The sequence below is a fragment of the Schistocerca americana genome, chromosome X, assembly GCF_021461395.2.
Source record: "Schistocerca americana isolate TAMUIC-IGC-003095 chromosome X, iqSchAmer2.1, whole genome shotgun sequence".
Lineage (NCBI taxonomy): Eukaryota > Metazoa > Arthropoda > Insecta > Orthoptera > Acrididae > Schistocerca > Schistocerca americana.
In genome coordinates this window covers 291,884,459-291,902,575 of record NC_060130.1, presented here as the reverse complement: position 1 = coordinate 291,902,575, position 18,117 = coordinate 291,884,459, and the positions used below count along the sequence as shown (strand labels likewise).

General features: G+C 36.1%; 1 protein-coding gene across 1 annotated transcript in view; it reads right to left on the bottom strand.

Moving 5' to 3' along the window:
* Positions 1–12,077: 12,077 nt before the first annotated feature.
* Positions 12,078–18,117, bottom strand: part of LOC124555966 (nose resistant to fluoxetine protein 6-like) — a 408,440-nt gene continuing 402,400 nt past the window's right edge. Inside the window, exons 13-15 of the mRNA XM_047130013.1 lie at positions 16,169–16,358; positions 15,818–15,960; positions 12,078–13,364 (exon numbers count right to left, since the gene is read on the bottom strand). Coding sequence (XP_046985969.1) covers positions 13,251–13,364; positions 15,818–15,960; positions 16,169–16,358 — 447 coding nt within the window. The 3' untranslated portion in view covers positions 12,078–13,250. The remainder of the gene's footprint in view (positions 13,365–15,817; positions 15,961–16,168; positions 16,359–18,117) is intronic.

Genomic DNA, 18,117 nt, shown 5'->3' with positions numbered 1-18,117 from the left:
ATCCACCAAGATTTTAAAAACTATCTCAAAATTTTCAAATTATAAAATTACGGCTGCTGTTGGTTGTTGTATTATGTTCTCAAAAAGACATTACACATAATGTGTGCACAATTAGCTTTCATATTTTTCTTGATTCACTCAAAGTGTAAAAAAAAAAAAAAAAAAAAAAAAAAAAAAAAAAAAAAAAAAAAAAAATCCAGTATTCCAAAAGGATAACTGAGAGCTAACACCAAAGCTACAGATGAGTTTCAACAGTACCAGTATTTTTGAAAATATGAGACTCTCCTACACGCTCCATTAATAAGGTTCTTTGAGAATCATGTTCTTTTGTATATCAATCAGTTAGGTTTGATTTCAGAACTTTTTGATGAAACATTTAAGGCTTTTGAAAACAGGAACTTGTGCCAGTTGTTTAATGTGATAAAACTCTTAGACTGCACTCATGCTGATATTTTAGTGGAAGGAATATTTTATACTTATGACAAAACATAACTTACCACATAACAGAACATTTTAGGTCTAAATCAGAGAACAAAAAAATATATCCTTGTTGAACTGATATGCAGCTAATAAACTCCTATATAATCCTGACAAAACACAATACCCTCTGCTGAGTTGGGGAACGGTTATATAAAATAAATCAGTGAAACTTTGAGACATCCATATCATCTACATACTCTAGTGGGAAAAGTGTGTTAAGGGGCTCCGGAACGCCGTATACTTGCAATGTTAAAATAACGCTTATAAATTACATCTTTCCTCACAAAGTATTTGAGGTAGGAAGTTGAAGTTTTTACAGATTATTTATTGGAATATGGGCTACAGCTTAACACAGGGATTTTACAAAATTTTAGTTCAGTTATTAAAGATGATTTTTTTTCAATTGTAATTAAAATTCACAACATTTTTTGCAATTTTTTATTTATATATTCAAAAATATACAGTTTTTTGGAAAAAGGCTGTGTTAAATTATGCAGAAGGTACTGTGTAACATTTACTGAAAGTTTGAAACAAATATGTTTGGAAGATCCTTAGAAAACATGTAATTAGTATGAGAAAATAAAAGTTTTGGGAATCGAGCGACAAAGATTGGATTAACTTTTTAGTGCATTCCAGGTCCATAGGATGGATTATCTTCATCCTCTGCAAACTCCTCCTCCAGCTTCCTCTTGTTCCTCCTCCTGTTTACTCTTGCTTGTATTTCTAGACTCTTTACAGCCCCGTCTGCAGCCCGAAGGCGTTCCTTGTCTAAAGCAAGCATCGCTCGTTGTTGTGTTCGTAGATTTTGCTACCATTTTCTTCAGTTGCAGTTACTGCAACACTGTTCCAAAAGGTGGTCATGTATGAACACTTATCACATTTCAGTTGTATTTCACTAGCAAGTCCTACGTGCTTTATTATGGAGAGTTCCAGACCAACTTCACTACAATGAATACATCTTACACAGTTTGAAAAATTCCTTTGAGAACCGACATATCAAATATTTCATTCACATCCGATTCGCCCATAAAACATTCATAGTTTTCACTCATTGAACCAAGCTTCTTCTGTGAAGTATTTTCTTTCCCACTTTGACTGCTATGGGCAGGTGTACTTGAGAGGTTAGGTTCACTCACTTGGTTATCGTCTTTATTGTTTACAGTAATAACACATACCTTTGGCTTTCCAACATTTCTCCTTTTCTTAAAAGCCTTCAGAGGATTTCTAATAACTTTACTTTTACTCATTATTATACTTCAACAAAACAGAGACTCAAGAAACAGAATTAATTACGAATATTTTCGAGATAACGACAGAGTAAATAAACATGAAACAATCGACAATCACACCAGCGATATATATTGAACCATCACAGGTTAGCCACAACACATACTTTATCTCACATCACTAAAATGTACCTGATGAACACGGACGTTAATAATAACACCATTTGACAGCAGTTTAACAGCGCCACAGTGGGTCACGCCCATGTAGAACACATTTCAAAAAAAAAATTTAAAAATAGTTGTAGTCTTCAGAATTGAATAAATTATATATCTATTAAAAGGTAATAGTCTGCAGATTCACAAAAAAGTAAAAATTGAACTTTTCATGATTTTGAGCCTTTCCGGAGCCCCTTAATTGTGTCTGTGGAAAAATGTCTTGGGTATTGCACCTCATCTTGAAATATATATCACATTCTTTTTTGTTAGTATTCCCCTTGCATCATCAACTTTTAAAACTACAAAACAATAGAAATAGTATCTTTGAATTTACTGTCAAGAAGAAAGATCAAAAAAATGGTTAAGGCTAATTGGATAAACAAAAGAAAATTCTATCAAGAACAGGAAATTCTCAAAATGTGATCCCACTCAGAATCTACAACAAAATGCTATTCTCTGTTTATTCCACGTCACTGAAAACATTTAAAATAAAGTTGTATAACAGATATCAGCCAATGTATTGTACAACCTTAAAGAGTTCTTTGATAAGCATCATGATGATGTTTTATGACTTTTATTGAAATACATTGTATTATAATGTACTGCATATTTGTACACCAGTGATGAATCCTTTATCAATATAAATGGCAAACAGTTAATAAGGATTTTGTATGGCAGATTGTACTGAGACATGAATGTTAAGAACGAGTCAAAGCACTTGTTGGGCAACACCGCCCCTGGCAGGCTGCTTGAGTGTGAGCATGCGATGCCCTGATTGGCTAAATTCTATGCTAAATAACTCGGAAATGGAGCAACATATCGAATTTTTTTCTTAACATTTATGTCTCAGTACAACCTGCCCTGTAACATCCCTACAAGCATTTCACACATTTTCTGACCACTCTGTATATATATTTTGTGATCATTCTCCATAGATCCATGCAGCAATAACCTTGCTTTGGAAGTGGAATTTGAAACTACTATATGTTACAAAACTTAACCTGTGCAATGCATCAGTATTACTGCAAGCTGTGTGTTACCCACTGTGGTGTACTGTTTATACAGGGTGAGTGAAAAAGGACTTCACAATTTTGGAATGATATAGAAATTCATTGAGATATCTTACAGAATCAGTAGATGTGTCATTTTGTAGCAAACAACCTCAAGTTTGATTCAGGTACCTCATTCCAACTCCAGGAGTATCAGCATAGTGCACATTTAAAATGGAGCACACTTACTGAGTGTTTTGGTTTCATGAAATGAGCTCTGCAACAACTGTTCAGCATAAATTGTGCACAAAATATGCTATAGAACATCTCCCATCAAACAATTTAACAGATCTAAAAAACTGAATTTACACCGCCGTTGCACAAATTATGCCCAATTTGTTGCAATGAGTGTGGGAAGAAATTGGTTATCGGTGGGATATTTGACACATCACAAATGGTAATCACATCAAATGAAAATAAAACTTGACAGTTTTATGTGAAACTTGAGGTTGTTTGCTACAAAATGACACATCTACTAATTCTGTAAGTTATCTCAATAAATTTCTATACCATTCCAAAGTTGTGAAGTCCTTTTTGACTCATCCTGTTTTCTGACTGCCAACATACAAATCATCTGTTCGTTTCTTACATCATGCAGTTATTTAGCATTTACCATTTTTGATTTCTGGAAGTTTCTTGACATACTTATTTACATAATATTCAAATTTGTTAGAACATTTTATGTATGTGTAAATTTTAGCATCTTGTAGATGCAAATAGTTCAGCTCTGTGTGAACCTTTCTGTGTGACCAATAAGCATTCCTTCAGTGTGAGGTGTTAGTTCTTGTTGATGATCCAGCTCTTGTAACTGATACTTGATTCCAGATTTTGTGTGACAATGCAATACTTGAGTGCACACTCTAAGAATATACTTTTTTATTTTAAATACAATGTTAGTGCACTTGGATTCAATACAGTAAAACATATAAAATGTATGCAGTGCTGTATAATGAAAGAAGATGAAACTGTTTATGATATTAATTTAGATAAGTACATCCAGCTGCCTACACAATCTGCAGCAAAAGGTTCTTGGACATACTCAATAAATGATTCTGAATTCCTTCTGGTCACCAATGGGAGAATGTATTCTTAATGCAAAAGCTGCCAACTTCAACATAATCACACTGTGGATAATGAGACATTCTCAATTTATTGTGTGGTCTAAAAGAAGATGCTGAAATTTAGCTCCATTCTTTCTATATAGGCACTCATTACTGTATATTTTTATAAATTGCTTTGGGTCTTTATAGGTAGAATGAAAGGGGATGAAGTTGGCCTCACTTAAGGTGGCTAGAAACGACTTCACAGTCAACCTGTTGAGGACCATGGGAAGGATGTTAATGATCTTTTTAGTTGACAGTTTTTCAGTTGTCATACTAGTGTCATCTGCAAATATTAGTAATTTGCACTGATTATTCATGGTTGCTGGAATATCATTAGCATAAATCAGAAAGTAATGGGGACCAATAACCAATCCCTAAGGGATCCTGTGGTGGATAACTCCCCATTCTGATGCAATAGGTATTTCCCATTTGCAGTTCACCACATCTTGTATCACTTTCTTGCTCTCCCATAAAATCTTCTGGACAGTGTCCTGTTTTAAGATGATGGTACAGCACCAGAACTCACCTACAGTCCACCTGTTCAGTGACACTAAGGAAGTATTCTTTCAATATTTTTGCAACCTCCTACTTACAATTAATTTCATTATTATTAAGGTTAAACACAGTGGTGGAGACCCTAGTGGGAATTAAGTCAGTATTACTTCTTTTTACATTCTACACCCTAATAATTTTGTTCACTGAATTACTAATGTTGCCCAATAAGAATGTCTTTTCTCTGGTCCATCTCTATTGCTATTGTAGTTTTTGTGTTCGGAATTCTGCTTGCACTGGGGTTTTTTGTCAATGCATGTAATACATTACCTGATATCAGTACTTTTCTGTTGGCATTATTTGCATTTTTCAGTATCATACTCTGGTCCATCTCTATTGCTATTGTAGTTTTTGTGTTCGGAATTCTGCTTGCACTGGGGTTTTTTGTCAATGCATGTAATACATTACCTGATATCAGTACTTTTCTGTTGGCATTATTTGCATTTTTCAGTATCATACTGAGAGAGAGAGAGAGAGAGAGAGAGAGAGAGAGAGAGAGAGAGAGAGAGAGAGAGAGAGAGAGAGAGAGAGTGTGTCTGTGGGAATGTTGAAAATAATGAAGAAAAATATTTATTGCCACAAAAAAATCACACATTAATGCCAAAATAAACAGTTTTATTTTTATGTGCTTTGTTGGTAGTATCTACAGAAACAAAACATCATTTCGAAATTTCTGTAATTGACACTCCCATTATCATGCTGTTTTCCAACTTCTCTCCATTGCAGTTGTCACCAATGCGTATCTTCTTTAACATTCACCGGTGACATTCTTTATATATGTGGTGGCTACTTCTCAGTTTTCCCCAGAGAATTTCTAAATGCTAGCTTATGTCATGATCTTCAGTGTTCCATAGCAACTCTATTCAATTTACATTTGAATAATACTGAGCAAATTGTGGGGGAGTAAACATTTTCAAATAATTTTATTTCTTATTTGTGACAGATTGAATCAAGAAAATAAAAATTTAAATCCTCTAATGGTGTGTAACAGTATGATATTTATTCACTGCTGTGTCTGCATGGAGAACTGAATGCAGGTAAAAAGTTATCAAATGAACAAATAATGCAAAAAGTTAATGAGTAAGGGGAAAATCTGCCTGTTAGTCTTATTAAAGGAAGTTTTGTTACAGGAAACAATGTTGAATAAAATGAAACTAGCTAGGTATTATTTTGAGATATTCTTTGGTATCACAGTTGTTAAAGTTAATGAGTAAGGGAAAATCTGCCTGTTACTCTTCTTAAAGAAAGTTTTGTTACAGAAAACAATGTGGAATGTTGATGGGATTCATGCAGACTAGGCACACAGCCTTATGGGCATGCAGGGACCATGTTATATACAGTTTTTAAAATATTTTTCAGTGATTGGTCCCACAGATGGTATCATAGCCATTTTCTACTTTTGCTAGCAACTTGCTTGAAGGCAAAACCAATTATGGCACCATTTGTGTGACCTGAGGCTGAAAAATATAATAAAAAGGATCCATTGAAAAATTATTTACCTTTATTTTCCTCAGATTGTCACAAAGTACCTCTAGTGGAATGAAAGGAGTAGCAAGGATGGAGATAGGGAAGGTGAATTGTCAACTTTGATTTAGTGGGAGAATTTTAGGAAAGTGCAGTTCATCTGTTTAGGATACTACATACAAAATACTAGTGCAGCCCATTCTTTAGTACCACTGACATTTTTGGAAGCCCCACCTTGTCAGACTAAAAGAAGACACTGAAGCAATTTGGAGGCAGGCTGTTAAATCTGTTACTGGTAGGTTTGATCAACAAGAGTGTATTACAGAGATGCTTCATGAACTCCAGTGGGAATCCCTGGAGGGAAGATGATGTTCTTTTCATGAAACACTATTAAGAAAATTTAAACATCTGCCATTTAAAGCTGATTACAGAATGATTGTATTTTTGCAATGTATATTTTGTGTGATGACGACAAAGATAAGATGAGAAAATCAGTGCTCATAAGGAAGTAAATAGACAACCATTTTTCCCTCAATCTCTTTGCAAGTGGAACATGAAATGCAATTTTTCTCCAATCCCCATACATCAACACGCAGACCCCACAAGCTACCTATGGTGCATGGTAGAGGGTACCATAGGTAAGTTGTGGTGTATGTGTGTAGGTATATGAGGACTGGAGAAAAATATGTAAACACGATGAGAAACATTCTTGAACATAAATGCATATGCTAGACAAATCTGCAGGTTGTGCTGTTGTATGTGACCACAAATGATACCTGTGCTATGTCCCAAATATGTTACAAGCAGTAGCTGTGTTCAGAAGAGTGTTCTGTGTAGTTATGAGTGCATTAGGTCATGGCTAAGTGAATTTGAATGTGGGCAAATTGTTGATGCACGTATTGTTGGTGCTTCCATAAACAAGGTAGTCAAAGTGTTTGGTGTTTCCAGAGGCACAACATTGAAGATTTGTACAACATACAATAAAAGCAGAAAAACAACATGTGCTAAGTAACAATGTGAACAAAATTGTGTGTTGAGTGATCATGACAGATGGTCATTGAAGAAGACTGAAGAAAAATAAGAGGACGACAACTGCAAAATCACTGCAGAACTGAATATCAAACTTGTGAACCAACCACATCAGCACAAAACTAACATAAATGAAGCTCCATAAGCAGGGAATTTCAGGGTGAGCTGGGATTCCAAAACTACTCATTAGTGATGCAAAATCCCATAACAGGACTGCAGAGCAACGGAGCCTTGTTTCACACTGTTTCCAACTTCTGACCAAGTTTACATCCAAAGAGTGAATCATGGCAGGAGTGTGGTGATAATTTGGACAGTCATATCATGGTATTACTCTGTAAGGTTGCATTATTGCTAAGGATTATATAAAGATTTTGGCTGATTATGTGCATCCCATGGTGCAATGTTTGTTCGATAATGGTAATGCGGTGTTCCAAGATGACAGAGCCCCTGTTCACACAGCTAGCATCATCCAGGATCCTGGCTTTGTGAGCACAGTGATGAGTTGTCGCATCTCTCCCGGCCATCACAGTCAACAGATATCAACATTAGTGAGCCTTTGTGGTCTGCCTTGGTGATAAGTGTGTGAGAATGTTATGCACCCCCAACATTTTCACCTGAACTTGCCACTATTTTGCAGGAAGGATGGTATAAGATTCCCTTGAAAACCATATGGGACCTGTATTTATCCATTCCAAGATGACTAGATGCGGTTTTGAACACCAGCAGGTTTCCTACAAAATATTAGGCATGTAATGTGTTGTGTTTTTGGTGTTTCCATATTTTTATCCAACCCCTGTAGAAGCAGATGTATATGAAACAATAACTGAGTTAAGTGCCACCTGCTCACTTGGAAACAATCACACTGTCTTGATTTTCAGACAAACAAGGGAGATTAGGGTTTAATGTCTTGTCACTGATGAAATCATTGAAGATGGTGCACAAGCCCAGATTGGACAAGAGAAATTTGCCACATCATTTTCAAAGGAACTATTTGCCCTGCACAATTTAGGGAAATAATGGAAACCCTAAATCTGGTTCACCAGATGGAAATTTGAGTCCCACACCTCCTATACATAAACCCAGTGCCTTAACTTCTGTGTCACCTTCATCAGGCCTGGCAGGCAAGACCTTAGTACTATAGTGCTATGATGTGTCTTGAGCTAATGTTTCAGATAATGTTCTTACTGTCTACCCTATATTTAAATGAGCCTTAGTTTGGTTTTATATTCAATAAAAAATTCACAGGAAGAGTTAAGTGAAGTTCTGAAAATACAAATGGTAATGAAATGTACAATTACAATGGTAGCTTAATTTAGTGAAGGACACCAAACTTCATTATCTAGCTATCCAAAACAATAAAGTTCAGACCAGCTTGATACATATCAGGCATTCAGAGTAACTATTTTTTTAATTATAAAGTACAGATTTTTCTCACGATTATGAGTACTAAGCAAACCTGTCATCAGTTCAGCAGTTGTTTTGAACACCGCAGTGCTTTACTAGGCGTGGTCCTGTTGTAGGTGATATGCCTTTATCTTTGAACTGGCATACCCTGCCAGTTATAGAGTGACCTACAGTTTTAATGTGGGCTCTGAACTGTAATGTAACTCAGCATTTTCAGACCAACAAACACTGCGAGGGATGAAATAACTGTAAGTGACGGATAAAAATCATAGGACTGACCAGGGATCAAACTTGAGACCTTTGGATTTGTAATCTGGCACTTTATCATTGAGCCACATATATGTACATGAGTACTAAAGAGAGCAACCTCACATGTTGAGAAAGACAAAAATTTTTGCTTGAAATTCGTGTTTTTTAGGTTTCTATAAAAAATCGTGTTGAATGGAAGACTCTAATGGAACATTAATTGTTTCTATGTTTTCATTCCTCTGGAAAGTCCAGTTATTTGGAAAGATTGTTGTCTCACTCCTCATCACTATGTGCTTATTGCAGCAACTGTTTCTAAGTATGTCATACAGCAACATATAGGTGTGCATGTTTGGTGCTTGATACATCCGTAAAGAGTACAAAAACTGTTTATAATTTTCTAAGTTTCTTTAAACTCTTAATAGTTAAGTAACCATAGGCTGTAATTTAATGTAATGTTAGCATGTGTTCATCAAATACACATTTATTACCCATATCTGGGAAGTAAGAGCTTTAGGTAAAGTCTGTGGCACAAGCCCATAACCAAGCTATTGATAGAGGTCTGCGCGGATGCGGATATCCGCGGTATTTGTTACTTGACGGATAAAATCACGACCGGCGCGGATATCCGTGGGTCATCTGCGGATAATGAGCAACGCATCTGCTCAGTACGTATGTTGCAATGTTAGTTGAAAACTTCAAGTCTGTTGACATTCTTGGAATCTTGCTGGGCCCGGGTAGAGCGGATGTCTGTTGGCAGCCCCTGGCTACGACCGATGTAGCTGTACCCAAGAGACCTGTGCCTAATCTGTTTCTGCGACTATGTCTTTTGTGTGGCCTGTGAAGTGCTCTCTGGGTGGCAAACCTGCCCACTGTCTACCAGACAGGTGCCCGTTGCAATTTTCCGCTGCCTTCAGTTAGCGCTTTGTAGTGACCGAGTGACAACGTGCATCGTAGCAAATATCAGTGAGAGTTCTTCCTTCAAATGAACACCACATTGATGGATACAATTTCATGTAAGGTGAAAAAAAGGTGATTTTACATTAGCGAAGAAAAACAAATTGAAATTGCCAATTTGGAAAAAATTCGCATACTTATTTGATGGCAACGAAAAGATAAAAGATATAGTGGCTTGTTTTGCATGTAAAAAAGTATATTCCTACACTGGACACAAAAGTGGAACTTCAAATTTGCTAAAACATTCATGTGAGGCTCGACAAAGTAGCATAATTACTTATTTAAATACCAAGAGAGACGTGAAAGTTCTTGAAGTTCCGCCAAATTTGAAGACAGCCGCGACAGAAAAACTTATCAATCTTGTCAGCAAAGACATTTTACCATTCAAAGTTGTGTGTGGATCTGGGTTTCTCGAGACAGCACAGTTTCTTGTTGATGTGGGGGCCAAGTAAAGCGCAGTGAGTGCTAAGGAACTGCTACCTCATCCAACCACTCCTAATTTCTGTAACCACTGATTTTGTTGTCACTCTTTGGAAGACGAGTTATTTCTTCCAGACAACGTCAATTATTGCTGGCAGTTTAATTTTTTCACAGCTGCGGCAGCGTTTTGCAGTGTAGGCCTAATACTGTAAATATATTCACCTGGAAATGACAAGGACTGAACGCGTAAGCTATAATATAATCATCAGCTGACATGAATGGCTTCAAAATTTGACACATCCAAGCAGTGGGTACCAAAAAACTGTCGGTCAACAATGTAATGTGCTAGTAACAGTTTAAAACTATCATCATTTTCAACTGCCTTGACACAAGAGCAGCGAAATATAATTGTTTCTATACACGTAATTTCGTCATTTAATACTATTACATTGAATTTTATTTTTTTAAATAGCGTTTCCAATCTCACGAGATCCGAGCCGCTACTGTGTGTGCTCTGGAGCGCCAATACTTTCCTGTTTGGAATGGTCTGCTTTAGAGTAGGTATAGAGCACTTCCTGTGATTTAAGAAGTCAAAAGTAGTTCAGTTGTCACAGAAATGTCACCCTAACAATAACTGTGTCATTACATACCATAATTCTAAGTACTACTGTCTATTGCTATTAATTACTCATTCAAAACTTAAATATATGCGGATGCGGATAAGGAACTTGCAGATGCGGATTAATTGCTACGGATGTGGATGCGGTTGTGGATTAGGACCTTGCGGATGTGGATTGCACTTTTCTTATCCGCGCAGACCTGTAGCTATTGGCTTGACTATAGGTAGAGCATAAGCTTTCTTCACTGCAACACTTGGAGGGAGAGGGTGGTGGAGGAGAGTGGTGGGGAAGGGTGGTGGCCCCATAACCCTGTCTGCTTTTTATCCCTAGAAAAGATCCCCAGTATTTATTTGATAGCAAGTTGAGTGGACCTGGGATCATCCTGGAGGGACTGGAATGAAGAAAAATCCTGGATCTTATTGGGAAATGGGCCGAGGTGCTTCAGGGCCAGAGTCTGGTGCTTGATCTGATAGATCACCATGGCCACATCTGGGAGGATCAAATAAAAATAGTCTGAACAGATTTAAGCTTTGGAGCAGTTCGCATTATCTTCAAGCTTTAACATATCACTTCCTTTGAGGATTATACATCATAGTTTTTAATGCTCAGAAGAGATCTCCTTTGGCACACATGTTAAAACTTGATGTTTATTCCTTGTTATTTTGGAACATTTCCTGTGGCTGTTGATGTCTACAGTTTGAAGACCAGTTTGATGCAGCTATCCAGGCTAGTCTATCCTGTGCAATTCTCTACATCTCTGCATAACTACTGCAAAATACATACATCCCTGTATACCTGCTTAATGTACTCAAGTCTTGGTCTCCCTCTAGAATTGTTACCCCAAATTTCCCTTCATTACCCAACTGAGAGCCCCTGATGTCTAAGAATGTGTCCTATCAACTCATCCCTTCTTTTAGTCAGGTTATGCCATTTTTTTTTTTTTTGTCAATTCAGTTCAGTACTTCCTCATATATTATTAGATATACCCATCCAATTTTCACCATTATTCTATAGCACCTCATTTAAAAGTTTCTAATCTCTTCTTCACTGAATCCATATTGGCTTAGTTTCATTTCCATACAAGACTACACTCAAGACAAATGCTTTCAGAAAAGATTTCTTGACATTTAAACTGAGACTAGATGTTAAAAATTCCTCTTTTTCAGAAATACTTTTCTTGTTATTGCCAGTGTACATTTTATATCCTCTTTACTTTGGCAATCATCAGTTATTTTGCTGCTTAAGTAGCAAAACTCTCTTTTTTCTGTATACAATAAAATGGTTTGGATACCAAACTGAAGAAATATAAAATATTTTACATAATTTATATTTGATACACATAAAAAATTGTACAGGTCTTTCTGCAGTAGAAACTTACAATCTTATTTACAATATCCTTTTTATTTAGTATTAACATCTTTACCTGAGAAATTCCTTCAACAATAATGGGGCTGTATTTAAAACACCATTTGCTGTCTGTTTTGTATATGAGCTCTTAAAGTTCAATGTCACTTTACAATTTTCCAAGAATTTTGATGCTTCACACTTACGTTTGCAAATGGCTCTTAATGATATATCTAAAAATGTTGTTACTAATAAATAATATTTTTCCTAATGATGCAAAATGCAACAGAACAACAATTGGATAGATATATTTGTAGAATAATTTGAAAAATAAAGCTGTATCTTTTAGCTCTGTTCACCAACAGGTCACTCTTACAGCATCTAATAACAAAGAATTAATTTTTCAGCTTTTGAAACTAAAGGTATTTCCCTTGAGAACATCAATGTAAGTAACTGACAAGATCACTTACAACTGTTTGATTAAAGTACTTAATCAGCAGTGGCTAGCACACATATTCCAGATTGTAAGGTGTCAGTACTCAAGCTGTCAAAGAAGTGGCATCCATTTCATTAGTGAGTTGATTGCCGCTATCTCCTTGATATTTTTGTATCACAGTTGTTTTTTGGTCAAGGGGACCATTCTGACGGCTTGGTAACCAACAACTTCATCAACTTATGAAATTTGCCAAACATGTGGCTTGATATACAGGTGAGCAATAACAATACCTCTTGAAAATCAGAGGTACAGTTCCATTAGCTGAATAATTTGTTTTCTGTTACTATATACATATTATTCATCAGTGTGGCCATTGCTTCATCTGTTGGTGATTACAGTCAATTTATGTCATTAGTTAATTGCTTTCATTCCTGGAACATAGAAAGATTCTATTAATGAGCACTCAGTCATCACTGGAGAGTAGAGTCTTAAGGTAAGCTCCTCACAGTTGTTTGTTCATTATAAGCTGATGTATTTTACACCCTCACTCAAATTTTCTTTCTGTCAGTCTTCGACATATTGTGCACTCACTTCTAAATCACAGTATACAATATTCAAAGTGGATCACTCATCACTTCCTAGCAAACAATTTGCATTAATGCATTAAATTTTTTACAACATAAAAGAGATGACCAAATTTATCTTCATGACTTCTTTTTCTTCAGTAGAACATTTCTAATATTTTGGAATGGCAAGTCTATGAACAATGTAAGGGCAACTGAAGCAAGAACAATGGCTGCAGTTTCTGCTGCATTAAACTGAAAAAAGAATTATGAATATTAATTAGTAATAAATAATTTGTAAATACAATAAATTACATACAATGGTAACAATATAAGTGAATTCAACAAAATGTAATTGTAGACATTTCCATATCTCAAAATATAAAGAATCACAGGCTAGATAAAGACTTTTGGTATCTAAATGCTAGTAAGGTATAAAATACTTTAAGTTTTTGTACCTGTATTGTCACATACTACACAAATTAATTACTGAGAATACTTAGAATTATACAGTGACATTTTCACTACAAATTATCATCAGTATGAATGAAAAATAAATGGAAATAGTCACAATTCATATCATAGGAAACTAACATGAGACCCTTCAGATTTGTGACTAAATCATTTACTCAATGAAAATCCCTCACAAATAGTATAATTTAATAACTAAGTTTGCACCAGTTTTTTCCCTTTTTATTGAGGCATGTAAAAATTAACATGGAGAAGTTAGTTCCATCTCATTTCTTCTTCCTACACACTTCAGTATTTTTTCAATTTTCACCATATTCCTTTCCTCTTCGTTTGGGGCTACATCAAATTTCAAATTCAATTATGCAATGTTATACCATGCACGCAAAATTTTGATAAAACAGCACAGTTTTGCTGTTAAAATTTTTTTCTAAATTTCTATAAAAGCTTATTTATAGGGAAATTATAGGTAAGCCTAATAACAATATATGTAATCAAGTTGAAATTGGACTTCAAGAAGCTATTCCATCTGAACGAGATGTATAATCCTTTGCTAATTACATCTTACAATCAATAAATATGAAATATTGCTAACAATCTTTGACACTTAAGTGAAACAAAACAGAAAGTAATATTGAACAATAGAAATGGGCATCTGCCTCCTCTTAAAGGGGTTCCATGACTTGTAACACCTTGCAGAGTTCCATGCTCGGTCATCTAATGATAGATGTTGTTCCAATGTGTTCATGGCATAAATCATATATTAACACAGTGAAAACCTGATGTGTTAAAATTTTGTATGTGACATCTTGAATTTATCTACACTGAGGTGACAAAAGTCATGGGATATCTCCTAATATTGTGTTGGACCTCCTCTTACCTGGGGTAGTACAAGTAGCTCAACGTGGCAGGGATAGCCATTCATAATTCCGAAAGTGTTGCCAGTGGAGGATATTGTGCATAAACTGATCTGGCCAGATGACATGGTGCATTGTTATCCATAAAAATTCCATCGTTGTTTGGGAACATGAAGTCCATGTTGAATAGCTTCCAAGTAGGTGAACATAACCATTTCCAGCCAATGGCCAGCTCAGTTAGACCAGAGGGCCCAGTCCATTCCATGTAAACTCAGCCTACACCATTATGGAACCACCTCCAGCTTGCACAGAGCCTTGTTGACAATTTGGACCCATGGCTTCATGGGGCCTGCACCACACTCGAACCCTACAATCAGCTCTTACCAACTGACATCAGGACTCATCTGACCAGGCCACAGTTTTCCAGTCATCTAGGGTCCAACTGATTTGGTCACGAGCCTAGAAAAGCTGCTGCAGGTGATGTCATGCTGTTAGCAAAGGCACTTGCTTCAATTGTCTGCTCACTGACACAAAATTTTACCTCATTGTCCTAAGGGGTGCATTCGTCATATATCTCGCATTGATTTCTACAGTTACTTCACACATTGTTGCTTGTCTGTTAGCACTGACAACTCTACACAAACACCACTGCTCTCAGTCATTAAGTGAAGGAAATTGGCCACTGCATTGTCCATGGTGAGAGGTAATTCATGACATCTGGTATTCTTGGCACACTCTTGACACTTTAGATCTTGGAATATTGAATTCCCTATCAATTTCCAAAATGAAATTGCCAATGCATGTAGCCCCAATCACCATTCCATGTTCAAACCCTGTTTATTCCCATTGTACAGCCATAATAATGTCAGAAACCTTCCTGTATGAATCATCTGAGCCCAAATGACAGCTCTGCCAAAACACTGGCCATTTGTATCTTGTGTATGTGATGCTATCACCATTTGTATATATGCATATTGCTATCCCATGCCTTTTATCACCTCAGTTTATAAATTTGTCAGCCTTATATGGAAAATAAATGTACATGATATGTATTGTAAACATTTGGTTTATTCTAGATCCTTTTATTTTACTTACATTTTGACTCTACATTTAAATTAAAGTAAATCTTATCCTTTATACAGCAGAAACAGGAACATGAGGCAATCTCTCTCTCTCTCTCTCTCTCTCTCTCTCTCTCTCTCTCTCTCTCTCTCTCTCTCTCTCTCTCTCTCTCTCTCTCTCTCTCTCTCTCTCTCTCTCTCTCACACACACACACACACACACACACACACACACACACACACACACACACACACACACACACACACACACACCCCGAGTGCTACAAATTATGTGTTATTTTATTATTATTTTATAGCTTACCAGTAGTCGAATGCTATATTGGTCAGTGTGTCTTGTTGTTCCAACATTGTAAAAGAAAATTGGAAACTGTGTAAGATACACTGCATATGATATCCTTGTTGATATTAAGAATACTTTCCATGAGAGAATGCTCCCCATAATACCTGAAAAAATAATCATGAATAATTAGTATGTTGTACATATAATGTATGTGTCTTTGTTTCATTTTTAAATCATGTAACATACATTACTGAAGTTAGTTCAGTTCTCTCCTGTTCTTTTTTGCAGAATGAGATTCAAATTAAATATACAGAAGTGATAATTGATGAGAATGTGAAAATTTTTATATGTATACATATAAAAGGACCTTACCTCCTTGGTTTACATATGATACAAATATTATCCACATAAAACACAAACACCATCCAATAGGAGCAAATGCAGCATAGTTCGCTGCATCTAGTGGATCATATTTGTAGCTTTCTTGACCCATTGTTGCTGGCATTACAAATGACAAGTAAAACAACACAGAAACAAGCATCCAACCAATGCCTATGTATGCCTGTAACAAAACAGTGTGTGATGATTAAAACTCAATAATTTCAAGTAATTGATCAAAATAACTATTACTGCAATTAAACTGATATGTAAATTCTGCAGAATCATATTATATAAAGTATAGAACATGATATTCCAGGAAATAGTACATACACTTATGGGCAAAACGCTATGATTAATTGCTGAAGAGTTTGTTTATCCAACTTTGGAACACAATACAGCAGTGGTTCTGCACAGCATGGCTTTGTCAACTCATGGATAGGTTCTAGAAATATGTGAGGTTGGATCAGTGGTTTGTGGGCACAGAGCTGGCACTTGATAGCTTTCCATATGTGTTCCGTAGGGTTCAGATAAAGTGAATTTGATGGCCAAGATGTGAATGAGGATTCACTATTGTGCTATTCAAACAACTGTAGCACAGTTCTGACCTTGTGACATGTGTAGTTATCCTACTGAAAAATGCCATTGCCTCCAGACATCAAACATGAACAGATGCAAGTATCTGCAATAATTTTGACGTGGTCCACAGATGACAAAGTGCCTTTGATTGTACCAGGTCCCATGGAAACCAATGTGAGTGTCTGCCATACCATAATACTGTTTCCAATGTCCTGCACCCAGGATCTGGTGCACTTTTCAAGCAGCCATTCACCTGTATGACAGCATATTCAGACACAATCATCAACTTGGTGTAAAACAAGAAACATGGTTCATCTGACCATGTTACATGTTTCTATTGATCCACAGTCCAATCTAAATGTTCTGATATTTGCGACTATTATAATTGATGTTGTTGTAGGATCAGCTTGGGAATATATAGGGATAATCTGTTGTACAACCCTATATTCAACAATATATGCTATGCATTGTACTTCAAAACACTTGTGCTTGCACCAACATTGTCATCAGATATGTCCCACATCTGTCTTGCCTTGTGCAGTGGGCAAACTTCTGATATCCACATTCTGTGATGGGGTGTAGACGTCCAACATCTTATCACCTACTCATGGTTTCATTCTTCAACCATTTTCCACAATGCTCACAACAGTAGCAAGTTAACAGTTAACCAGCTTCACCATTTCCAAGAAGTTCATTCCCAGGCACGGGACCATAACAATGTATCATTTGTCAAAGTCACTTATGTCAGTGAATTTCCCCATTTGCAGATTGTGTTGTTGCTAGAATGATTTCCTGTTTATATATGAGTACTTTTCTTACCACATCACGTGCTCACAATGTCACCAGGGGGCATTCGGAATCACAGTGGGCAGTGGTTATGGTGTTTTGTGTTATCAGTGTATTATTCTTTTCAACAAAAGTGCACAAAAATTATTATAACAGTATTATATAAATAAATTTAGTTAAAAAATCACTGCCTGCACTACCTTGGTGAAAAGTATCACTGTTGCTAATAGTAAAGTTCAGAACCCTACCACAGAACACTGACGGACCATGTAGGATGACATCATAAAATAAATGAATCCGAATCTGTGTCAGTGTGGGTTAAAGGTGCTGACAATTGTAAAAAAAATTAAACTCGTCGGTGACCTTACCCATTATTATAGAAATTAAATGAAGTCTTTCCTTTCCCTTATTCCTATCAAAAAATAATACAAAATAAAAAAATAAAATTACAAAGCCATTGCATCAGCCACATGGGACATACTCTGTGTGAACATTGACCTTGGTCATTACGCAACCACCTATCCATTATTGCTCTGTGTTTACAAACATGAAAAGCCAAATGAGACACGCATGTAGGA